Source organism: Diceros bicornis, chromosome 7 (genome assembly GCF_020826845.1).
Source record: "Diceros bicornis minor isolate mBicDic1 chromosome 7, mDicBic1.mat.cur, whole genome shotgun sequence".
Lineage (NCBI taxonomy): Eukaryota > Metazoa > Chordata > Mammalia > Perissodactyla > Rhinocerotidae > Diceros > Diceros bicornis.
The window spans coordinates 39631719-39658240 of NC_080746.1; the positions used below are offsets into that span (position 1 = coordinate 39631719).

Consider the following 26522-nt stretch of genomic DNA (forward strand, 5'->3'; position numbering starts at 1 on the left):
ACCACCAGAAAGAGTGCCTTAATCTCTCAGTAATACTAGAAACCTAAGGCTTGGCTACCCATGCTGCTCTACAAGATTTCTTCTCCTACCCTGTAGGGGCCATGGGCTAAGAGCCCAGAGACCTGATTCTAGTCTTATAGCCAGCAACTAGTCCTGTGACTCCTGGGCTTGACCTCTCAAGGTGCCCTTATCCCTACATGTAAAATGCCTCTGGATCAGAATCTTTGAGTTTCTTCCTGCTCTACAAGTTTTGCAATCTCTGACATCCCAGCCAACTCTTACATCAGATAATCCCGGATTATACATTGTTCTTCTGCGAATCCATCAATGCCCAGCCCAGTAACTGATTATAACCTTCCATTCTCATAAGAGCATTATAACAAATGGACTTAAACTATAACAGCATGGATTCAGATTTGCAAACAAAGCTGTTCAACTTCTGGAACTGTGCCCATTCATACCAAATATCCTTGTCATTTGTTGTTCTGGCTACCAAGCCATGCAAAGTTGCTGAGGACCCAACTAACGCTAAGGCTGAAAGTCAAAGACAAAAGCCCAACCCCAAAGAAGAAAGGAGCCACCGTAGGGCATCACTGTGCCGAGTGGCATGCAATAAATAAACAAGAAGGGAACAGGCCTGAGTCACAGCAAAGGACTTAAACTGTTCTTTTTAAAAAGAAAGATGCTGACTGTTTTCGGCAACAGGTCAAAGCAGGAGAGAGTTACATAAACTTTAGCCTTTGGCATTCCAGAAGCTAAAATACCATGTTTTCCTCAGTAGATGAGAATACCAGAAGATACACACATGTTCTATTTGTTTTTATGATGGACAAAAGACCCAGTGGTTGAAAATAATGACAGGCTGAAAAAAAGTCCTACTTTCATAAGCACAGAGAAGACCTAACGGAGCCACTTCGCTACGCAGAGAACATTCTCCTGCACAAACTTGCCAACTCCGGCCCAAGTTCCTCACTGCCCAGCCTCTGTGCGCCTCTCACCTCCACCACTCCCCTGATCACGGGGCTCCTGACCTGAACCCCCTCTGTGTAGGACACTGGTGTCTCCTCTGTAGTGTTTCCCCTTCCTTGTAGTATCTGGACCCATCAGAAAGCAAAAGAATCTATTCCAAAAGCTGTGCTGCAGCCAACACCCCAAAAGGAGTCATCACTGGGATTCTTGATGCTCCAGTAACACACTGGCTAGAAGTACCTGAACTCTATGTTGGTCCTTACTTTTTCCAAGAGACCCTGTGTGTGGTGGAAAAGGCTCTGGCCAAAGCTATGTTTGAGTCCTAGCTCTGCCACTATCAAACAGTGTTCACTGAGGCATTGGAAATGTCCAGAGAACCTGCTATGGGCCAGACACTGTTGGGCATGAAGGATAGAAAGGTGACTAGGACACGGGAGGTGCCTGCTGTTACGGAGCTAAAATCCAACGAGCACCTCAGTTTCCCCATCTGCTAAATGAAGGTGCTGGACCAAGTAATCTCTGAGGCTCCTTTTGACTTTAAGGTGCTATGGTTGTACGATCTGAGTGACCATATGTATCTGTGTGGCCATGGCTGTGCCACAACCTCTCTGGGCTGGGCCAACTGGCACAGCCTCTCTGGGCCTCAGTTCCCACATCTATAAAGCAAACAGGTGAGATTTTAAAATGTCTCCAGTTACCTTATGCAGCCACAATGGAAGGTTTCCAGAATCGCCCTGTAAGGAGTCCTTCTGCTGAACAGCAGCCCAACAGTAAGAATCCACGAAGGCAGCCTGACGCCAGGAGAAAGAACTTGGGGAGAAACAGCTTATTTGTGTACCTGAGAAGCAAAAAGAGATTGTCCCAGATAAATGAAAGTGCAGGTGTCTGGACCCTTCCCACCCCTCCCACCATCTCCCCCTCCCTGCCTCAGGTTTTCGAGTGTCAGCTAAGTCCCGGGGCACCACGACAGAGTAAGGACAGAACCGAAACCAAACACCCAAGTGTGTACTAAAGCTGAGTATCTGAGAGCTTTTTAGCCAACACTCGTCATGACAGCAGCTTGGGCTGAGTTGGGGAAAAACTCTTGAAAGAAGTGAAACCACCATAAAAAGAAAAAGTGAGCAAGAAAAGAACCAGAGCCAAAAATGTACAAAGAAAACATGCATAGAGCTGGTTTAGTTTGGGGTGAAAGTTGAGAGAAGGGAGGGGGATTATAGGGTGGGGAGGGGAGTAGGGAGGAGGAGAGTCAATGCAGAAAACTGGACTAGAAAAGGCCTCCTTTTAGGGAAAAAACAAAGAACTTTTAGCCTGAGGCAGAGAAGGCTGATGGCACATTTGGTAATCCATCACTGGAAGGCAAATCAGTAGTTTTCCATCTCCTCTAAGAAAAAAGAAAGCACAGGCTGAAACTGCAGCCCAAGCAGTTTACATCTGGAAGGCACACGCTGGAGACTGCAAACCTCCAGACAAGGAGATGGGCGCTGGATGGGGAATCGGGAGATCTGGGGCCCACCAGGCTCTGCCGTTAACTTGTTAACTTGTTCTTCTGGGAAGGAGCTCCGGGACTCGGTTTTCTCCTCTGCAAACTGAGGACTACGTGACTGTGCAAATGCTGCTGTTACTTACTACCTGAAAGACTCTTCAAACTCCCAAATGCCTGTGTACTACTAGAGCAGGCAACAGGACTTTTGGGGGGGCAGGGCAGAAGCCGTTTCCCCCCTCCTCGCCGGCCGGCAGAGGGCCTGGCGCTGAGCCTCTCCTGGTGGCCCCTAGCCCAGCCCCGCTCCCCTGTCCCATCAAGCACGTATAGGAGAATGCGTTAGACACAGGCACAAGGACCAGCTGCTGACGCCCACAGCAGGCACACTCTCCCACATCCTACGCAGCGTGAGCGAGTGCTAAGTGCTTGGGCTCTGATGTTAGTTGTATTTAAACCTAACTCTGCCACTCATAGCTGGGTGACCTCAGGTCACATAACCTTCCAAAGCCAGGAATCTCCAAAATGGGAATGACAGTAATGTCTACATTCCTAGTATAGTGCCTGGTTTCTAGTAGTTGCTCAATAAGTGTTAACATTCTTCCATACGAAGTAACTAGCAGATTCTGTTATAGCTTTAAAGATTGGGGGCATGCCCACCATTCTCCCTCCCCATCCTATAGAGAGGACAGGACAGTAGGAAGACACTGAGTTGGACTTCCCTAGTCCCTGGGACATAAAAAGCCTCAAAGGGTCACCTTCCCTTGGGGATGGGTGGCCTTTCTACTTGTGGCAGGAGAGGGCAGTGACGGGGATGCTGTCTGGAAAGTAGATTCTTGTGGTGGAGGGGGTGCAAGGAGCAAGGCCCTGGGTTCCTCTCTTCTTCATCAGGTGCCTTTATGCCCACAGACATCAAGAAAGGACTTCTCGGCAAGAGCTCTTGGAGGAGATCATTGTGAAAAGCCACATACCATCAGAAAGTGTCCTATAATAGGGTAAGTTCTTGCCAACCAGGAAAGGCTTAAATATGAGTTGGGAATGAGTAAGATATTTCAAGGTCCCTTCCAACTCTCTTATCCTATTCAACTTGAGTTCTTACATTTTGTTAAAAAAAAGAGAGTAGTCAGGACAGCACAGGACCACAGGGCTAGCCTCACACTGCTCTGGCATGAGCATGCTTTGTCAAATGCTTCCTATGAGGTCCCACACACCAAGGCTTACTGAGTGTAACAACAGATACTACAAGAGGGACAGACAGGCCCGGGGTGATAAATGGAGGGTTTCTGGCAAGTTGCTTGCTTGGCAACATCTGTCCAAATACTTTATCGTGAAAATGGACAATGCTGTCAGGATTTCATGAAAACCTGCCTGGCCCATAAGTTCCTTAGGTATAGTCCACATAATGCGTGTAGGAAAAGGTGCTTCAAGTTCTGCTTGAGACCTCAGGGGCCTCCCCCAAAGCAGTGTTGTAGAAACTGTTGGAGCATAAATAACTAAACTTATCATACAAAAGCTTTTGTAAGAAGAAGAAAGGAAATATGACTGAGTTTAGAGACAGAGATTGAGGACTTGTTGACCTCATAAGTAAACGTTCTTCATCTGGAATGGAAGGTCAGAAGAAAAGACAGCAGATAACCAATGTTAACAGGACACCAAGCAGCCTTTAAATCATTACCTCATTTAAACCTCACAACCAAACTATGCGTGCGTGTGTGTGTGTGTTTGTGAGGGAGAGAGAGACACACACACACACACACACACACAAAGAGAGAGAGAGAACTCTTATCTTCATTTTACCCTGGAGGAAACCGAAGCTCAACAGAGCTCAGCAATCCCTCACCCAAACTAGTAAATGGTAGCACCAAAATTTGAATCTGTATCCAACTCTTAGTCTCTTAAAACTCTCTGGGCAAGTCACTCCAGCGAGGCCATGCTGGAGGAGGTCCTAGGAGCCAGGGCTCTGTCAGAGTGGGGGTGGTTTGAGCAGGTGGTTCCTCCAAGTGACCAGGACAGCCAGAGTCTCCTAGGCAGGGTCAAGGACAAATCCAGGAAAAGAAACAGATCAAGCCCTGGGTATTGGGAATTCCTAGGCTAGAAATGGGAAACAAAGGAAGTCAAGAGCCTGGCAGGGCAGGAGCCAAATTGGGAATAAAGGGCAGGAGTAAAGGGAGGGGCAAAGCAGAAGGGTGCAGGGGGACCAGCGTGAGCTGGGCTGTGCAGCTCTACACCTTCCCCCAAGGTGTGACAGCTCAGCCTGGCTTACAGGCAGTATGTAAGTGCCTGGGCTTCAAAGTGCAGCTCAGATGTCACCCTCTCCAGGAAGCTTCCTCCCTGCTAAGCTCCCACTGCTCTTTAAAGCCATCAGAGACATGCAGATAATCACCTTCAACCATGTTGTATACACATGCGTGTATGTCTCATCTCCTCTAGTATTAGCTCAACTCTTGGCTGGCAGGGTGAAACACACACACTCACACTCTTTTCTCTCTCTCAACTTCACGCAGCACCCTGTATCAAATAAATAACACCTGTCTGGTGCTTTAAACACTTCAAAGTACTGTCATAAATGTTGTCTCAATCTTCAAGTATCCCTGTAAGATATCACTATCCCAGTTGATCGCTGAGAAAGCAGAGCCCCCTGACCCACAGCGATCCTCCGGCCAGAGTCCCATGCTCTTCCTCCTTCGCTCTGCTGTGTGTCGGCTGTACGAGCGAGTGCTTTCTGATCACCAGGGAGTAGCTGTAGTGAGATATGCACTGCCTTTCACAACTATAGAGAAAGCAAGAAATGAGTTTCAGGTTTACACCAGGAACAACAAATAACACAACTTTGGACTGGATGAGAGTGCAGAGACAGCTGTGGGCTTTACATATGTGTCTGGCCAGATATAATGAAAGAACAAAAGAGGAAACGTGTGCTCACTGGGCCCTGTGGAAGTAGCCACCACATCTGCAGAGAAAGCAACCCACATCACAGACATCCCTTTCTCCATCCTCCTGGGCTCGACCTGGAGCCCAGGGAGTGGGTCACACCTTCTCCTTGAGTGGCAGCCCAGGTGGCCCTTGGCACAGCTTAGACCTACACCTGTATCGTAGAAGCAGCTGGTGGAGAACCAGAGGGCAACACAGCCTGAGGGAAGACAGGACCGGGGCCAGGGAGGGCAAGCCAGCCCAGTGGTTTCTCAACAGCACCGACCCCAGCTTGTGGACGGCTCTCTTCCTTGCCTGACCTCACCCAGAGAGGCTTTAGCCTCATTTTGCTACTGTCCCTTTCTCTTTTAATAAGCTTTCTTTTCATTTGTATGCATTACTAACTCCCAGCTGGTTAGGAGGGCTCGCATCTGAAGGGCTGTGAGTTCTGAGCAAGCCTCAGGCCCCCTTCAGACAAACACTTCCATCCTCCCTCGAGGGTGCTGTGCAGGAGTAAGTTTTCTTGCTTCTGCATCTAAATGCCACATGCAACTGGGCGTGGCAAAGGAAATCAGGCCTCCTAAGGACTTAAGGAAACTCATCAAAACCACAAGTTTAACAAAAATAAAAACACGACTAGAACGATCTAGTTAACCAGCTAGGAGGACTTGAGAGGAACTTTCAAATTGAAGAGATTCTAAGCTGAAGTAACGGACACATTGAGGCAACTGAGGGGGCAGGAGAAGGTGAGCAAAGGGAAGTACCCTTTTTTGTGTACTTTTACCCCCACTTTAGAGACGGGGAAAGTGAGGCTCTGAGATCCTGTGGCTAGTGGGTTGTAGAGCTGGGATATCTGCCCAGGTCTGCATCTTTACCTTCCAAACACAAGAAAGAGGAGGCAAAATGCACAGTTTATCGACAGAATTTTGGTCAGAGATGGTGGAATGAGAAGGAAGGAACCAGGACAGTTTCTTAAAGGGGAACAGTAAATCCTGGGGTTGCCTTTCTGAGAGGCACAGAGGGAAAACAGAATATAATAATGATTATATCAATTATCATTAGTACTATCTATATAGCATTTTAAAATTTTGCAAAATGTTTTCATTTTGCAAAAGAAAAAATGAGGTCTAATTCACTTGAATGTAAATTATACACAAACGCACACACATTTCACACCTATATGTATACACATAGGGGATCCAGGTAGATCACAATATAACCTATAAAGCACTGAACTTGACAGTGCTGGCTGTACTTTAAGGTTGCCAAAAAAATTTAAAACTACTCTATTATAAACTCTCAAGTTCAATGAGAATCATCACATAACAAGATCTGTGAATGTGTGGTATAGAAAGAAAGGGATAGGACGCCATCAGTTCTGAAAACTAAATAGAACAGTAACAAGCACTCATAAGGATGAAACAGGTCTAAATGACCCCAACATAATGTGACCAAATGACATCTGACCCAAAGGATCCTTCCTTGTATTTGTAGTCATAGCTCCCAAACATCATCAAGTACAAATTCCAAGAATCTGAGAATCACTTCTCTTTCTAAAAAAGAGCCAAATTCCTCCCCCTCCACCTCTCCAACAGACTTCAACCCAAACTCATCTCTAGCTTCAAATACAAGCAAATAAATAAATTCTGGGAAGTCCCAAATTCTTTATTACTGCTTTCACTTTTCCTTTGCAGGAAATGACCCCAAGGCACACGTGTATTTTAAACCAGTGCAAATATTTAAGCACTCTCTGTAGTCCAAACTGAAAAAAAAAAAACAGCTGAATTGATAGTTTTCTTTTCCTTTAAAACAAGTTGATTCGCCATGTCTCTTTTTTCCACAGCTAAGCCTGGATTTTAAAGAGAACCCGACCAGGGCTAACATCTGCTCCTTTGCTAAGACGGGCGTAATCAAATGTTATCTGCTAAGCGAGTTCCAATAAGTCCCCAGATACTTCACTACCTATTCCCTATTGTACAGAGCAATAAACAACTGCCTGGCATTTCAGAATTAATGGCTTTCCCTTTCTGGGTCTAACAGATTAGACAAAGGCCTCATGGGTACACAATGCTCTCACTAATGGAGAGGAATAATGGACCTACCGACCACATGGTCCAGCATGTGTGTTCACAGGGCTGCACAGCCAAAGGAAACATACAACCAAGCTGGCGAGCCTCAGATGGAACCTACAAGGCTCCTTTAATTCAGTCAAGAATGATGGCATAAAAAATATCATCTTATATAACCTGCTAATTACAAGAGCAGAATTAAAAAGGAAGCTGGACTGAGACCACAGCCTCGAGGAACCATGAAGCCAGATTATACCCAGAAGAACAGACTAGAGAAGTAAGCAGTTCTTTCCTGTGGTGGAGAGTCGTCCCTTACCACATCCAGAAAGTCTAAACCACACAAAAGAAGAACTTGTATAAATTCAATGTGAAACCTGACAATTGTCCAGTGAATAAAATTTCCATGATCTGGGTACCAGGGGAAAAAAGGCATAAAAAGATCTCAATGTTCTAGTAAAGATGCAAAAAAGTACTCAATGTATTTAAATATTATTTCACTTTCTAAATTTTTGTCATCTGAGATTAACTCAAATATACAGAAAATAATATAACAGACACCTAGGAGCTTAAAGCGATATTGACATTTTGCTGCATTTACCTCATCTCCTTTTTTTAATTAAACATTTTATTTTGAAATTTTTTTCAGAGCTACAGAAAAGTTTATGTTACAATGATTTTTAGCATAAAAAAGAAGGACATCCTGCCATTTTGACAACATGGATGGATCCTGAGGGCATTATGCTAAGTGAGATAAGGCAGACAGAGAAAGAGAAATACTGTACGATCTCACTTACATGTTTTATGTAATAAAACTGAACTCATGGATACAGGGAACAAATCCGTGGTTGCCAGAGGTGGGGGAAATGGGTTAAGGCGGTCAAAAGGTTCAAACTTCCAGTGATAAGATAAATAAGTCCTGGGGATGTAATGGGCATACAGCACAGTCACTATAGTTAACAAAACTGCACTGTATATTTGAAAGCTGCTAAGAGAGTAGATCTTAGTTCTCGTCACAAGAAAAAAAAAAATTGTAACCATGTGACTAAACTTACTGTGGTAATCATTTCTATATATATATTTGAGATATATATATAAATTAAACAATGTTATATGTCAATTATATCTCAATAAAACTGGAAGAAAAAATAGATAAAATTTGTAAACATGCATAAAATATAGTATCACCATTAAAAAAAAGAATATTACAGTGAAATCCCATACACTCTGGCATTTAGATTCAACTGTTATCAACACTGCCACACGTCCTCTCTCTTTATTTATACATATATATTTTTTCTGAAACATTTTCCTCTTTCTATATATATGTATATATAATATACACATTTTTTTCTGAACCACTTGAAAGTTACAGAGAGCATGACTCTTTACTCTTAGAAGTATATATCTTCTAAGAACAAGACATTCTCTTATATAAGTCAGTGCAATTACCAAATTAAAAAAAAAAAACAACTGATACAATACCGCTAGCTATATTCGGATTTCCCAAACTATACTTTAAAGCAACTTTTTTTCCTCCAATCAGGATCCAATTCTGCACCACGTGCTGCATTTAGTTGTCGTGTCTCTTTAGTCACCTTATCCTGGAAGGGTTTCACATTTCTCTCATTCGAGACCCTAATGTGTGTGAAGAGCACAGGCCCTCTGTTTTGTGTGATGCCCCTTAATTTGTGTTCGTGTGATTGTTTCTCCATGCTCCCATCCAGGCTCTGCATTACTCGCAGGAATCCCATGGAAGGGTGTGGGTCCTCCGCAGGACACCCCAGGAGGCACCTGACAACTGGTTTCCCCCATGACAAGCGACATCACTATGATGGTCATTGGTTAAGGTGCTGACTGCCAGGCCTCTGCCATAAAAGCACCTTTCCCCTGTGAAATAAGAGGTCTGGGGGAGACCCTCTGAGACTGTGTAAGTATTCCATTCCTCAACAAACTTTCATCCCATGGTGAATCAAATACTTCAATTGTGGTTGCAAAATGAAGATTTTCCAACTTTATCCTTCCCTCTTCATTTATTAGTTGGCATTTTACTGCAAAGAGGAACTTCCACTTCCCCTCATTTATTTGTCTTTTAGTATCAATATGGACTCATGCAGTCTTCTGTTTTTCAGTATTTTATAATCTGTTACTGTTAATCATTTTGATGCTCAAATTGTTTCAAACTAGCTCCTGTGTCCTTCTGACTCGTGCTCCCCTTGGTTTTGGTTTTGAGCACTTCCGTAATTCTTGGCACAGGATGTTCTGGGCTCATCCTGTACTTTCCCTGCCCCAACTCTGCAATTGGCCATTTCTCCAAGGAGCCCTCAGTTCCTTTTGGTGGGTAATAAAGTTTTAAAACTTTATTTTATTTGGGCACTAGATGTGCTCATTGCTACTGAGATGTCATTGCTCCTAGGCCCTTTCAGCAGACACAGCTAGGAAACCGATTTGGGGGGGAGGGGGACAGAGACGGGGAGGGAGTGAGGGAGGGGGAGGGAGAGAGAGAGAGAGTTTACACTGAGACTTCTAATTCCAATCCAACACCACTGGGTTCTTCCTTGCCTTCCCCTATTCCATGTTTGTATCTTCTTTCTTATACAGTGAGACCTCTAGCTCCCAAATCTCAACATAGGCACTCGTTGCTCAATACTAAAATTCACACAAAATAATTTCAGAATTTTTAAAGCCAAGACATCTTATTTCATTTTAAAAGGTTCACTCTGGATGCTATGTCAATCACTGGCCATTTGGGGTCAAGAATAGAAGCAGAGACCAGTCAGGAATCTATTGCAATAGTTCAGGTGAGAGACAGTATGAAGAAATAGTCACAGCACATGTCTGCCTGAAGTCTCTTCCATCACCTCTAGGTCCCAGCCTGGTCCAGGCCAAAGGCTTTGGTTCGGTGAAATGAAGATTAATGCAAAAGGTCAGATGGAAGGAGAAAGGGGAATCAACACAAACATCTCTGCTATAATACTATTTATGTATGTGAAAAAAAAAAAGTAGTGTTCTGCAAAATCACTAAAATAACAGAGCGTATGGAGCATAAAGGATTGAGGCAGATCACTCAAAATCTCTGTAGATTTTGTACCTAGAACACTAACCAAACAGCAACAATCCTAACAAAAATATCCTAGTGTGATGAAGGGGTGTATGAGGAAGGTTGCTGAGTCATGCACACAAGTACAAAAGCAGAATGCACAAAGACCAGAAAGCACCGCCTGATTGCACTTCCAAAACAGGGCATGGGACCAAACGGAGCCAAGAGGACGAGCAAGGGACGAGTGGGCATGGGGTGACTGGGTGTCGTGTGCACGCCACACTCCTCTGCAGCCTGCTTCATCCAGATCTTCTTACTTGGTGGCACAAATCATTCACATGCTGGACAAAAGGCATATGAACCAACGTGACTCCCACATTATACTGTTATTCCCCTACGTACTGGTCACGTATAAGCTAATTCTGAGCACAAAATCACCTATTGAAGAACAGATGTCATTTACTAAATACTATTAGGTAGGAATTAGATGCTCTCATTCAATCCAATAAAAAATCCTGTGGACTAGTTATCATTTAGTCCCATTTGCCAGGTGAAGAAACAGAGGCTCAGAGAGGTTAACTTCCAAAGTCAGACAGCTAATACTTGACATAGGTGCAATACAATCCCAAGTGTGTAGCCCTACTCTTTCCCCAATGTGATGACACCCTGGGACTGAGTGACCAGGGAGGAGAGAAAGTGGAGACAGGGCATGGAGGCTGGATGGAGTAGAGGACAGGCGCAAGGAATGCAAGGCCAGCCAAGAACACCAGAAGAACAGGAAAGGGCCAGCCTCAATCTCCCCAGCAGCCCTGGGGAGCCCTGAGCTCTAGGCCCAAAGTCATAATAAAGTATCAGCAAAAACCACAGAGACAAGGAGAGCAGCCCCATGTGGTCAATGGCTGGTGTGTGAAGACCTACCTCAGGGCACCTAATGCTACTTTGTGTGGAGTCAGAAAGACTGTTGGCAGGGTAGAGGTGATTGTAGGCATGGAGTTCACCCAGTAGGGATGGAGGCTAGCTCCAAAGAACGGAAGGGCCAGATCAAATAAACTACATCATCAAAAACATCACAGCGGGAATATGACATGCGTGAGCCAGGACATAAATCCTTGCAGCAACTCCAGACTGGTCACACTTCCACTAGGGGAAATGCGGTGTTGGTTATTGCATTTGTAGGAGGGCAGTGGGGGAGCTAGGCACCTTCCCAAAATGAACAAGAGAAATGGATGTTCCCCAAAAAGTAGGGGAGGGGTCATCTTAAGAAACACATTAAAGGAACAGATTATTTAAGGCCAAGGGGCAACTTGGACATTTTAAGTATAAAAAGGGTTAGAAGAAAATTACTGTCTAGCTGGTCTCCACTGACACAGAGGCCTACTTTGTGAGAAATAATAGGGAAGTTCAGTTAGGTATGGGGAAGGGATTTTAGCCTAAAGGAGAAAAATTAGGTAAATCTTCTATAAAAAGAGGTTCTGTAATCTTTATTCCTGAATATCGCTTTAAAAAAGATCCCTTTATATCCAATAAGCACTGGCGTTTCTCTTTTACTTAATAGCAAGTTACTTAACCTCTCTGAACCTAATTTTTCTCACAGAATTCCTATAAGGATTAAACGAAACGTCTGCCACAATGCCAGCACACAGGAAGAACTCAATAAATGGTAGCTACTATTTTTATTTCTACGCATCAGGCACCATGGTAAGCATTGGAGATACAAAGATATACAGGGTTCCTTTGTCACATCCTGTATTATTTTCTTCAGTGCACCTTCAATTATTTGAATTTCATCTGTTCTTACTGGTTTACTTGTTTGTCTTATCTTCTACAACTCTCGAACATTCGCATGATGAAAGCAGGCCTTGGATAACTGGGATCTTATATTTAATGGGGCCGCAGCCTGAAACTAAATCCAACTTTGTGAAGTCCTTTTGCATCATCTCTTCCTCAAAGACGCCTTTTAAAAGCTAGCTTTTGTAGTTCCTGCAACAAAGAAACCCTATTGTGTAGGAGAAGGACTTGAGCATCTAAATTCAATACTGAATCAAAGATTTAGTGACTCCAATAAAATGAAAAGAACTTACAACGACTGTTACCATTATTTAGACAACTGGTCACGAGATGTCTTTGCAAATACAAGGACATTCTAAATAGACTATCACGGATTTCACGTGACAGATGCAGATGCTGAAGTGGCAAATGCTCTTTTCTCAAGGAACCCCAAAAAAGAAAAGAGACATCCAAGTTCATCAGAATTGGGTATTTAATGTCACAGTCTTGCCAGAGAGAGCCAGCAGCATGCCAGAGAGAGAGCCAAGGACCCTCGCCCTCCCCAAGGGCTCGGTGCAGGAATGCAAGGAGTGGGGAGGATGATCCCGTGGCAGCAGGGTCCGAGACCCAGTGCAAACTAGCAGCTTCGGTGCTGGGTCGTGAGCTCACTCTGCTCTCAGTCCGCTGTCCCTCATCCACACAACAGACAAAGGGCAGAGTCCACAGTGGTGCCCGAGATCTCAGGCTTTGGAATCAGAGCTGCACTCCAGCCCCTCTGTGGCCCTGGGTGCGTTATCTGACTTCTACCGGCCTCAGTTCCTCATCTGTCAGAGTCATAACCGTGTTGGGGTGTGTTTAGTGGCTAATCTTGACTGAGTGCTTCCTATGTCCCAGGCACCGTTCTAGTGCTCGCATGTGTTAATTCATTTAACTTTCACCACCCTGTGAGATAGGTTCTATTATTACCCCATTTAATTGATGAAGAAACTAGGGCACAGAGAAATTACTTAACTTGCCCTAGGTCTCACAGTGAATGTGTGACATGCCAGGATTGATATCCAGGCAGTCTGGCTCCCAAACTCACATCTTAACCACTATTCTACACAATCTCTCAAAAGTAAGAAAATTTAACTGTTTTGAAGGATTGCTGCTGGCAAAAATATTATGCTTAAAGGACCAAGCACACAGGCGATATCCATATATGGTAGAGATTCCTCAAAAAATTAAAAATAGAACTACCATATGATCCAGCTATTCCACTTCTGGGTACTTATCCAAAGAACACGAAAACGCGAAATTTGAAAATATATATGCACCCGTATGTTCATCACGGCATTATACACAATAGCCAAGACTTGGAAACAACCTAAGTGCCCATCAGTAGATGAATGGATAAAGATGTGGTGTATATATATACAATGGAATACTACTCAGCCATAAAAATAGATGAAATCTTGCCATTTGTGACAACATGGATGGACCTTGAGGGTAGTATGCTAAGCAAAATAAGTCAGACTAAGAAAGAGAAATACTGTATGATTTCACTCATATGTGAAAGAATAAACAACAACAACAACAAACAAACATATAGATGCAGAGAAGAGATCAGTGGTTACCAGAGGGTAAGGAGGATGGGTGCAGGGTGAAAGGGATAAAGAGACACATTTGTATGGTGACAGATGGAAACTAGACTTTTGGTGGTGAACACAAATGTAGTCTATACAAAAGTCGAAATATACTGATGTACACTTGAAATTTGTATCATGTTATAAACTAATGTTATCTCAATACAAAAAAGAAAAAAAATACTGTGGTTTCATGTGATAAAGGCTTGTTATCCAAAATATATATATAGAACTCTCAAAATTCAACAATAAAACAAACAGCTTGATTAAAAGTGGGCCAAAGACCTTAACAGACACCTCACCCAAGAAGACATTCAGATGGCAAGTAAGCATATGAAAAGATGCTCCATATCATATATCACTGGGGAAATGCAAATTAAAACAACAATGAGATACCACTATTAGAATGGTCAAAATCTGGAATATCAAATCCTGGCGAGGATGTGGAGCAACAGGAACTCCAATATTCACTGCTGGTGGGAATGCAAAATGGTACAGACACTTTGGAAGGCAGCTTGGCAGTTTATTACAAAACTAAACATACTCTTAACTATATAAGCCAGCAATCACGCTCCTTGGTATTTACCCAAAGGACTTGAAAACTTATGTCCACACAAAAACCTGCACATGGATGTTTACAGCAGCTTTATTCAAAATAATTGCCAAATCCTGGAAGCAACCAAGACGTCCTTCAGTAGGTGAGTGGATAAATAAACTGTGGTACATCCAAACAATGGGATATTATTTAGTCCTAAAAAGAAATGAGCTATCAAGCCATGAAAAGACATAGAGGAACCTTAAATGCATATTACTAAGTGAAAGAAGCCAATCTGAGAAGGCTACATGCTATATGATTCCAACTATATGACATTCTGGAAAAGGCAAAACTACGGAGACAGTAAAAAGAGCAGTAGTTGCCGGGTTGAGAGGGTGGAGGTTGAATAGGCAGAGCACAGAGGATTTTCAGGGCAGTGAAACTACTTTGTATGATACCACAATGATGGATACATGTCATTACACATTTGTCTAAAACCACAGAATGTATCACTCTGGTGGGGATATGGACAATGGGGGAGGCTATGCATGTGTAAGGGCAGGGAGTATACAGCAAATCTATGTACCCTCCCCTCAAGTTTCCTGTGAACCTAAAACTGCTGTAAAAAAGTAAAGTCTTCATTAAAAAAATACACACACACACATATAAATGTATGTATATGGTAGCTATTAACATTGGGCCTAAGGACCGCAGGGGAAGGAAGGCATCAGGAGCAATTGCTTAAGTGCACAGGTGAGCGGCAACAATTCCCCTCAGGACACCAACCCCTTTGGGTGTTCACCTCCAGGCCCGGCCAGGCCCTCCTAGAGCTGCAGCTTCTCACAGGCCCTCAGCAGACATGCCCTCCTGCCAGGTGACGAGAGCCCACTGCTGGAGCCCACCCAGTACCAGGCTTCCAGTCACAGCCTTCTTCCTCACCATCCACTGTGCCAGGCTGGGCTTCAAAAGCAACCAGGAAGCCCCAGAACAGAGCTGCTGAATATGACCAGCTTGGGTCCTCCTCAAGTCAGCTCCAGCACCGCCAGGACAACTGGGAGGTACTGCGAGTGCCCACAGAGCTCCCAGCAATGACTCCTGATAAACTTTGATGAAATATCTGCCCCATACAAAGCACCACAGCAGATTCCAAGATACGTGACAGTCCCCATCCTCAAAGTGCACAGAAGTTAGTAAGCCTGAACTTAACTGCAATAGCCCCTAACTAGTCTCTCCACATCTCCACTCCATCCTCCACAAAGTATCTGGGGTGAGATTTAAAAATGCCTACCTGATTATGTCACTTATGGCTAAAAGCCCTCTGACAGCTCTGGATAAACTCTAAAATCCAAATCCCGCAAGGCCCTCACAACTGGACACCTGCCCATCTCTCTAACCTTTGACTCACTCTTCCCCTCTGCTCAACAGAGTGCAGTAACAGTGACCTTTCCATTTCTCCAAGAAATCATATCCGTTGTCCCCAGAGAGGCTTCACCCACACTGATGGGTAACAGCCCAAGTGTTGCTTCCTCAGAAAGCCATCCCCAACACCCCCAACCGCGCAAGGCTCCTCCCATGGCACCTGTTCCAAAGCACTTATCACAGCAGGAATTCTGCAATTATTGGGAAGCCATCTCCCCGGCTGAGCTGCAAGCTCCCAGGACCATACCTGCCTCCTTCACTGACAGGTCCTGGTGCACAGTGCAGTGGTCAATGAACAAGTGTCAAATGATTGAGAACATGAATCAATGGAGACAAAAGCCGATAAAGAATAATTACCATACGGTGGAGCATGAACCGTCGTGCCAGAATGAGAAGGGTACTGGAGTGCATTTAACAACTAATTTTAGCCCAATGTCCTCAAGTTACAAGGGGGTGAAACTGACTCTAAGCGAGTTGCCTTCTGGACACACATGCTCCACACAGCTGTTCCTTGCTGTTAAGTAGTAAGTGTCCTAAGAGTGTTCCTTCAGTTCTTAAAAGGGCATCATTTTTCTATTCCGGTATTCACTTCAATGTGTGTAACGAAGAAAACAAACTGAGAACATAAAGGCTTAGCGTGTTTATAGAGATTTAAAAGGAATGAAGCCTTACTAAGAAGAAGAACGTGAAGACCATCAGCTCCTGGTCTCTCCTCCCTCTAAGGGACACTGGGGAAGGAAAGGGAGGCAAGTCACAGTTACCATCACCCAGACTCATCCGAATGGAGCCTCTAGCGCCAGAGAGCACCGGAATCTGAGTGAGGGCTGGAGAGGAGGGTGAGGCCTCTTGTCTCAGCTTCGCTGGCTGCACACAATCTTGCAAAATAGCTTCAGACTGTAGGAGCTTAATGTACGCTAGTTTCAGAGTCAACCAACATGTACTGAATACAAACCATGTGTCAGGCCTCTTTCCGTGTACCATCTCATTTCACAGGCATCATCTGATTTGCAAAGGAAAACCTGGTCAGCAAGGAGAAGTGAACCTCACAAAGCGAGGGTACAGCTGAATAAGAACTTCTCTCTCTGCAAACTTTCCACATGGGAGCGACTGTGCTTTTCGAAAACTTTAAGAATCCTTACACATGATCATCAAATGTAGAGCAGATGTTAACATTTAAAAGAAAGAATTTTTTAAAGACATCTTTACATATCCTATTAAATGATATTTGCTAATTTTGCTAGTTGACTAAACTTAAACAGGAAACAGGGCTCAGAAGGGAAACAACCTTTAGCTTTAAAAAAAAAAAAAAAAAGATAAAAAGAGAGTTAAGATAGACTGTGGGGGGAAGGACAGTATTTCCTAAGCCAATGATAACCAGCTGAGACCTGACAGTCTCTCTAGGATCAACTACCCCAAGAGGCAAGGGTAAGTAGCCTGGAAAGAATGAGCAGTCCCTAGAACACTGCCAAGTGTTACAGCAAGAGCCCAGAACTGTCTTGTGAAATCCCAGTGCGAATAAGGAACTACAAAATGAAACAGTGAGATGCCATTTCCACCACTAGAATGGCAAATTGAAAACTCTGAAAATATTATCATTAAGAAGTGGGGAAAGGGTTGCTCCCCTACACTGCTGACAGGAGTGTAAACTGCACTCTGGAAGCACATTTAATTTGAAATGTGCACACCTTGTAACTCTCTAACTGCAAACTCCACCCTCAAGGTTGACCCCAGAGTCACGGTTCGCACCGTGGTCTGGAACCTGAGACTCTCCCAGGAGGTTCATGATGTTAAACCTACTTTCATAATAATACTAAGTTGTTATTTGCCTTCTTATTCTCATTCTCTTGTGAGTGTAGACAGTGGAGTTTCCAGAGGCTACTGACGTGGGATAGCACCACATAAGGAACAAGAAGCAGACAGGAGAATGCAGTGGTCTTCTATTAAGCCAGACATTAAGGAGACTTGCAAAAATGGAAAACAATGCCCCTTTTCTTACTTTTTGCTTGTGAAGTTTTTTCATAAAAATATATTATATATGTTAATACAAATGGGCTTATTATTATTTTAAATTAATTGATGAATTCTTAAAAATTTCTCAGTTTTCATTTCTAATATAATAAATACCGACAGAGGTAACCCACAAACAAAAGCTCTTTGGAATCCTCAATAACATTTAAAAGTGTAAAGTATAAAGGGGTCCTGAGACCTGAAAACCAATGCTCTAGAGAAATACATTTTGCATGAGGAAGCTGTTTAAGGATGTTCACTGAACCACTGTTTGTAGTAGTAAAAAGTCAAACGCACCTACATGTCCCTTAATAGAATGGTTAAAGGAACTGAGGTCTAGTCATACTACAGAAAATTATGCCACATCTAAAAAGAACGAGGCAGATCTACATGCAATGACATGAAAATATCTCCAGGACACATTATAGATAAATGAGCAAATCGCAAAGTATTAACGCACGGCATAATATTTTGTGAAAAGTTTAATAATGAGAAAATGTTAATAAAATCATGTTTTTCCATAGGAACACAGAGCAGTGTAAAAGGATACATGCTAAACAGTAGTTACCTCTGGGGAAGTGACCAAGATTGAGGTATGTCAAAAAACAAAGCTTTAATGTTCCCTTATTGCTTGAACTTTTAACACAGACACACACAAACACACAGGCATACAGACATTTGACAACTGCAAATAATCTGGAAAATTCCCTTTGCTGCCACAGCAGCAGTGTGGTGATGGGACCTAGTGGGGCTGGGGCAGTGAGCATCTCAGACTATCCCGCTGCCCACAGCCTGTCTCATCAGCTGAAGCACTGAGTCCATGTACAGCCGATTCATCCTTCTTACCAGAACATCTACCACTTTCCAAACCAATCCAGAAGTTGTAATTGTTCTCAAAGCACTTCTACTTTATTTAGCCCATCCATCACCCGTTCCAGCTTCCCGCAATCACAAAGACTGTAGTAATAGCAGTGATCAAAATACGAAAAGAAAGTGGTAACCTTAATGACACCCCAAAATGTAGAAATATAGTGGTTTTCATAACTATCAAAAAGAAAAATATCCAATAGTTGAGATAACCTGACACGTTCTCAATGAGGATCTTGCCGATAATGATCCTCTTCCTGTGCTTCAATAGCATTTTAAATATTTAATATAATATGGGGAATTTATCTCCTAAAGATGCAGCAATTTGTGCTAGGCAAGTCAGTCGCTTCGATTGCTAAGCTTCAGTTTCCTTCCTCACGGTTCCAATATTCTAGGATTTTATTTATTCAATTTACTCAGGTATCTCCTTGCATCTAGAAACAAGCGAGCATGAAAGTAGTAACAGAATGGTATGATATTTTGTGAGAATTAATAGACCAGTGCAACAATACAAACAGCCCCAAAACAGGCTCCTTTACATAAGCGTTTTCTACACGATAAGGAAATCATCATAGATCAATGGATAAGGAACGGGTTCCTCAATAAATGACAATGAAGGAATTACCAACTAGAGTCTTGACTTATTCCACGGAAAGGACAAAAGAGATTAAAAACATAAATGTTTAAGTAAAATCTTTCAAGATATTTAGGGAAAAAAATAGACAGATATTTAACTGCTGTAAGGATGAGCTCCACTGGTCTAACCATAATGGAATCAAAGAAATACAAAATTAAAAGAGGGACAGCTTTGACGACTTTACTTCTGCTCATCAAAACTCACCATAACCAAAATTCAAAGGTAACTGACAACTAGAAAAAAAAATATCTGCAATGAAGGATAGCCCAAAAATATTTGAAACCATGTTATCCATATAAACAGTTAATAAAATCCATTGAGAAACCAATATCCCCTTTGAAGGACAGCAAAAGACAAGAACAGACAATTCACAGAATTATATAAACGATAAAAATACATATGGAAAAATGTTCAATGCTGTAAGTGAATAAATGTGACTTAAAACAATGGCCTACCTTCAATCATCTATTAAACTGTCAGCGATAATCCCTAAATGCTGCTGACTGGTGAGAAGGGTGTTCTCGAACTGCTGGTGGAAGTGCCAACATGGTCTTACTGGAGGGTGACCCACCAAGCGAATCAAGAGTCCTGAAAATCGTACAGTCTGACCTCATAATTAGACTTACACAATTTGTTGAAATACTGAGATCTTTATAGCAAAGAGGTTTATGTTCAGGAGTGTTCTTCATAATGCGATTTATATACACCAAAAAATTGTGAAATGGTTCAATTTTGATACACCTAGACAACATTCAATTTTGTAGCCAACAAAAAGCAAGGTTACAAGATTTAAGAAAGTGGTGCAATGGCCCCAATTTCATGTCTGGCTTTTAAAAAGTAGAATACAACTTGTCAGCTATGTATATATAAAAAAGCTTGAGGGAAATACACCAAGATATAACAGTGGTTACCTCTGGTGGAGGAATGACTGCTATTTTCTCTTCCATATTTTCCATATTTTCTACAGTAGGCTTTATCTTTATAATCAGATAGATAAATATACATATATAAACATTTATAGAGAAAGGGAGTGCAAGCTTTAGAGAGAATGACTAAAACATGAGAATGAGAAGAAGCCCCTTTCTTCCAACACACACCCTGAACCTCATACAGAGCCAGGCTTGCCTCAGTACACACAGCTTCTCTCTAGGTCCCTCCTCCCCAGCAACCTGTATCCCCAACGCTGCCCTCAGTGACCCCAAGGCACACAGCTGTGCCTGCCTCACTCAGCCAGGGCACAACGCTCCCAATCTGCCTGCCCTTCTCCCCTCTGGCCCAAACTCTCACTGCCTCGGTCAGGGATTTGAGAAGAAAACAATCCAAGGAAGCAATCTGCAGGGGAAGGCCAGTGTTTGCATGGTTTTTAAAAATGATGTCACTCATCCAAACCTAGATTCTACAAAGGTTCCAAGACGTATGTCCAGTTTTTGCCGGGGATGAGAGTTTCACCTATGCTGAAATAACAGATTTTTTTCCACAGCCTCATTTTCTTTTCTTCTTTTTTTCTCCTCATTACGAAATGTTTGCTTATTATCTGTCAGTTCATATTCCTTGCTTTATGACTGCTATTCTAGTTGGCTCCAGTGACACTATAGAGTTTTCAAATTTTTTTTTTTGGTGAGGAAGATTGCCCCTGAGATAACATCTGTTGCCAACCCTCCTCTACTTTGTATGTGGGACATACAAAGCCCACATACATGTGGTGTATGAGGCCACAGCATGGCTGCATGAGCTGTGTGTAGGTCCGCGCCTGGGATCTGAACCCATGAACCCTGGGCCACTGAAGCAGAGCGTGGAACTTAACCACTATGCCATTGGGCTGGCCCCAAGAGTCTTCAAATATTTTTGAAGGAAATTTTTTTAACAGTAACTCTTTCAAGATACACAAAAATTCCATTTTGTGTATAACAACTAACACTCAGTATCCAGAAATGCTAAAATCCTACTGACACCTCTGATGATTCTGTTCATTTACACACTCTATTGAATGCCTACTATGTATCAACTTTTCTGCTGGAAGCCATGGACAGAGTAGTCAGCCCGACAGTGGACAGATGGTCCCTGTCCCCAGCGAACTTACAGTCTCCTGGGGAGACAGTATTCAACAAATAATTACCTACTTGCAACTTGTGGAAAGCGCTAGGAAGGAAACTTTTGGTGTGCTATGAAAGCACATGAAGAAGTCCACTGAAAATCACAATTTTAACCCTGAAAGAGGCTATTTCTTTCTTAAAACCATGAACACATCAAAATGCCTCTTCCAATCTTCTGACAGAGTCACACAGAGGGAGTTAGGAGTGGAGGGTATACAAGGCAGTGTTTTTTTCTACTTATTCAAATAAGAACTCAGGAATGCAAAACTTGTCTTGGAAAATGATCTCATCCTTCTGGAAATTGATCCTGCTCTCTTCTCTTTTCCTTTCAATATTGGGAGGAGGGGAGATTTACAAAGATTTATGTACAAACAAGCTTTATGCATAATAGGTGAAATTTTGAAAGAACCTAAATGTCCATCACTAGTGGAGTGCTTAGATGAATTATGTTAAGAACATACTACGCTATGGAACGTTATTCTGCCTGCCTATTAAAAATAGTGAGGTAACACTTATGTACTGACACGCAATGCTCTTCAAAACATACTAAGTGGGAAAAAGCAAACCACTATGGTTATGACTCAATTTCTAAAAATATAATAATGTGTACACATGTTAAATGAATGCAGAGAAAGGGGACTTTAAGGCTGTACAAGTGTCCACAGTGGTCACCTCTAGAACATAGTGAAGGAGGTTTATGAATCTTTTACCATGAGAATGTATTTAGGTACTATTTGTACAATAAAAATACAACAAAAACATTAAAAAGAAAAACATGTACGCATCAGTAACCTCTCTGGACAGCAAGTGTCCTTCTGGAAGAGGGCCAGGAGGATCTCTTGGCTCTTTGGTTTTAAGTGTGAGTTAAGGATATGCCGTTATGGGGCCTATACCCTAAGACCCTAAATATTATCCCATTCCTATAAACACCCCTGAAAAGAATCAATCAGCTTTGCAGGCTGAAAAGCAGCCTGAACATATTCCCAAAAATGTGCCTAAATTCAGCCACAGCAGAGCAGATGGCTTAAGCCACCCCACTGCTGACTCAGTTGGAGGAAACAGGGCAAGTGTAAGCTAATAGCATTGGAAGCAGCTGCAGTTATATCTGTCCTTTGGCTCACTGGGGCAGGACCGATGCTGCCCTGTAATGACAGCAGCAGAGCAGAGCTAACCCGGAGGGACCTACTCCCTCTGCCAAGAACCGCAGCTGCCCGCTGGGAGGGCAGCAGGGAGAGGAGGCTCCCTGGGCAGACCAGACACCCTTTCCAGGAATCCACTGGCTGCCCCTGCTGCTCATGTGGTCCAGCCAGCCTGGCTCTGGGCAAGAAGCATCCTGGCAGGAGTCAGAGGCTCTCCTCTCCCAGAGTCTCCTAACATGCCAGGTTAGGGCACCTGGGCATTCTCATCAAAGCAGCCCCTGGGGAGGGACATCTCGGCATCAAGCCCCAAATAGCCCTAAGCCTGGGGAACTGAAGACCCTATCAAAAGACCCCAAGAACATGAATCCCATTCAGAGTTTGGTGTGTTGAAAGGTACACACTTAAGGAATTCATTTCTTCAATAGTTTAGATAAATACTCCTCGAATTTCAGAGCTTAAAGGCTATGCAGTCCATTTATGCCTGTATTCTACACAGAGTTGTCACCCAGCTATTTCCCAAATCTCTCTGTCTCAGAGTCAAACATGCTGCACCTCTAGAGGCATCTGGGGACAGGTGTGTTAGAAATGGGGGTCCTTCCGTGGCACAGAACTCTTGTCTCCCTGCAGTTTCCACACTGGTGACACTCGTGTGGTCTCTGAGCTACACGGAATGACACTCATCTGTCTTCCACAGAAGAGCCCTTCAACATTGCGAACACAGATTCCTCCTCACCAGAAAAATACCACAAAAGGGCATTTAAGGCACTTACAATAAAACCTAAGCTTATAAGTCAAGTGGGACAACTTCGCCCCTCCCATGATGACCTCCATCCATTAATGCTATGATCAGGGGCGGACGTCTGGGAGGGAGCCATGACTGGCCTCCCCAGGACAGCACTTGTGCTACTAAGTGACATGGGTACCACAGCAATTGAGACGTCTCCCTCCCCACACCAGGAACCACTTGCCTCTAACTGGTGAATTCCAGGCACTGGCTGGGACCTGGCAACTGTAACCTTTGGCCAGACCTCAGCAACCTTCTTCTGTGCTGCCCCTGCCCTGGAAGGCACCCCATCTCCCTCAGCTCAGCCATTCTCCAAGGGAGAACCCAGGAGAGTTCTTCAACGTGCTCTAGCATTTCCTTCACTACATTTTTATTGAGTGCTATTGAGCACAATGATTTTGGCAACTTCCTGCCAAGTTGAACAACTCGGTGCTGTAGATCACAAAATCAAACTCATTGTAACCCTTTTCTAACCAACACTTTCCTCAACTTCACTATTCCTATCAACACCACCACCATTTTCCACTCACCCAGGTCTGCAGCCTTTCCATCAGCTCTGATCAGTCTCTGCCCTTTACAGCTTATTAAAAACGAGGCACCCAAGTGCTGCTTACTGCTCCTTGCTCTCTCGGAAATCCCCCTACCCAACGTTTCCCTTCCACTCTTGGCCCCAACCACGCACAAGACCTCAACTGATGACCCATCTTACGGCATCCAGCCTACGTAGGTCCAACTCTCCACCTTCACAGACCCTACATGCTACCATCAGGCTATTTATGAAGTGCTGTTTTCAACCAGTCCACCCTATGCTCAAATAATAACTTCATACTTTTTAAACCATCAAGGCTGTACTCCTCTGTTCTAACTGACCCAGGCTCATATTCACTTTCATACCCCAGGAACCCTGACAACCCTCCTGCCTCAGTTAGTCACTGCCTCTCACCTTCCAGGAACATGTAACATTTCCTACCATCTCAAAATCTTGGCAAAAGGTCTCCCCTCTGCTTATCCAAATCTCACACACACTCCAAGGCTCAGTGCCAGCCCAACCTCTCAAATAAGCTTTCCCAAGGTCCAGCGCCACAGGTCTCTCCCTCTTTTCCCATACAGAACTGTTTCTAGCTGCCCTATACGGCCTTCCTGTTGACTCATAAATAGTCTCTCCTGTGCTGAAAGTCAGAAGAGCTGATGGGGAAGACCACACACTTACTGGCCACGTGATCCTGTCCAAACCACCAGACTGGAAATCTCACAGAACTGTTATTACTACCAATCAGAATATACATGACGGGAACTCCTTCATCACACATTCATAAGGCCATGCAAGTGGAGGATTTTGGTTTCCCTCCAATACCTGCCAAGTGCAGGTATTTTCTATCATTCACAACCCTGCAGAGCTAAAGTTTCAATAAATATCAATTAAAATAAGATAATGAAGAGAAAACACACTTTCCATGGAGCACTTGTCTTCACATCCTCTGTTCAGCCACTCAGGAACTTCTCTGGTACAAAATTTTAGGTGACTACACAAATGTGTGCAGGGGAAGAGAGGAGGCAGTTTTGTGCAAATCTGGTAGCAACGGCGCCGGTCACGAGTGGCACATGAACACTAAGCCACATTCGGGATCAGCGGGGCGCAGGGAACAGAAGAACTGAGGAGTAAGGATGCGAGCAGAGCCCACAGGGGTACAAATAAAGCACGTGGACAAAGAATGCTTCAGACCATAAAACCGGGGCTACCTTCCTTCCCAACGTTCACGCCCATCGCGCTGTCGGGGGGACTTCGGCGATACAGGCCGGCGCGCGGTAAAATCACTTCTCACCAGACCCCGGCACCTCTGTTAACGCGGCCCAGCAGGCGGGGTCCGCCCCGCCCCGCCCCGCCCTCCGGCTCCCGGGCCTTACCAATCGAGATTTCCTGCGCGAAGGCCAGCGAGATGAGCAGCAGGGGCAGCCCCACGGCGATGCACGTGACCATCTTGTCCACGGCCAGCTCCAGCCGAAGCCCCCTGAACTTGAGCTCCGAGGGCTCCTTCAGCAAGAAGTCTGAGAATACGTACTCGGTGGCCAGGTGGGCGATGGCCATGGCTGCGGCGCGCCAGGCGCGGCCAGGCAGGCCCACGAGGGCAGGCCCGGGTACCGCCGGCGTCAGGAGCGCTGCGCTGCGCCTTCACCCCGGCACTGGCCGGACCTGCGACTTTCGCTTTTCCTTTGCCAACTCCCCAGTTGCTTGCACACCCCACCAGTCTTTGTGTCTCGGTGGCCCGGCTCTCAGCGAGCCACAGAGCCAAATCTGCCTCCACGGGCGCCTGGGCGCACGAGCTCTCGCGCTCTCTCCTCCGCCGCCGAAGGGGCGCGGACTCGCCCCCGCAGGTCCCTGGGACGCGCGCGCCACCCGGGCTCGGCGCCTCTCCGGCGCGCCCGCAGGCGCGAGAACCAACCACCGCACAAAGCGCTTCCCTCTCGCCCCAGCCCCGCCGCTCTGCCCCAGCAGCCAAAGCTCCTTTGGGCAGGCCCGTGCGCTCTCAGCCCGCTCTGCTGCGCCCTTCCGGAACGATGAGGCAGACCTATTACCAAGGGGCGTGGAGTTTCCGGAAACCGCGGTGAGGCGGGGCGAGGTGGGCGCGGCAGCATCCCACAACCCTGGGATTCACCCCAGCAAAGGGATCTTCCCAGCGAGCGAGCGGTACCTCTGAAAATTCTCACGCCCCTTCCATCCTCATTCTCCCCACTTCCAGGCACTCGGGATTTTTGAAATCGACCCCTTTCTGAAAGTGGCCCCTTACCCTGTGGACAGGATGGCCCCCTTTTACGCCCCACCCTCAACATTTCTACATGGTGGAATCAGGTTAAAAAGAGCTGCAAACGCTTCAAAGAGCAACACGTGCCATAAAAGCCAGTGTAGACTGAGCCTGTGTGGAAGAGGGAGCGCTGGCCCCTTCCGAGAGCTCTGCGTGACAGGGAGGCTCTGCGGGGTCTGGGTGGTGAGCCCTGGCGTATGACTAGGTCTCAGACCTTAATTATCGCCGCTCGGTCCGCGCTACTGCTCCTGCTTTCCCAGTCGGAGCCTTGGTCGGGGAGCCAGCAGAGAGGTGTCCGCGGGTGAGTGGGTGTTGGGGGAGAGCTTCTTCTGAACCACTAGCAGGAAGTGGATGCTGAGAAATAGACAGGAGATGCTCTAATCAGG

The 26522-nt window shown here is 44.7% G+C and overlaps 1 protein-coding gene across 1 annotated transcript in view; it reads right to left on the minus strand.

Annotated features, from left to right (window-relative positions):
- Nucleotides 1-25865, minus strand: part of PANX1 (pannexin 1) — a 46197-nt gene extending 20332 nt beyond the window's left edge. Inside the window, exons 1-2 of the mRNA XM_058545397.1 lie at nucleotides 25241-25865; nucleotides 1668-1807 (exon numbers count right to left, since the gene is read on the minus strand). Of these exons, the coding sequence (XP_058401380.1) occupies nucleotides 1668-1807; nucleotides 25241-25421 (321 nt within the window). The 5' untranslated portion in view covers nucleotides 25422-25865. The remainder of the gene's footprint in view (nucleotides 1-1667; nucleotides 1808-25240) is intronic.
- Nucleotides 25866-26522: the final 657 nt, after the last annotated feature.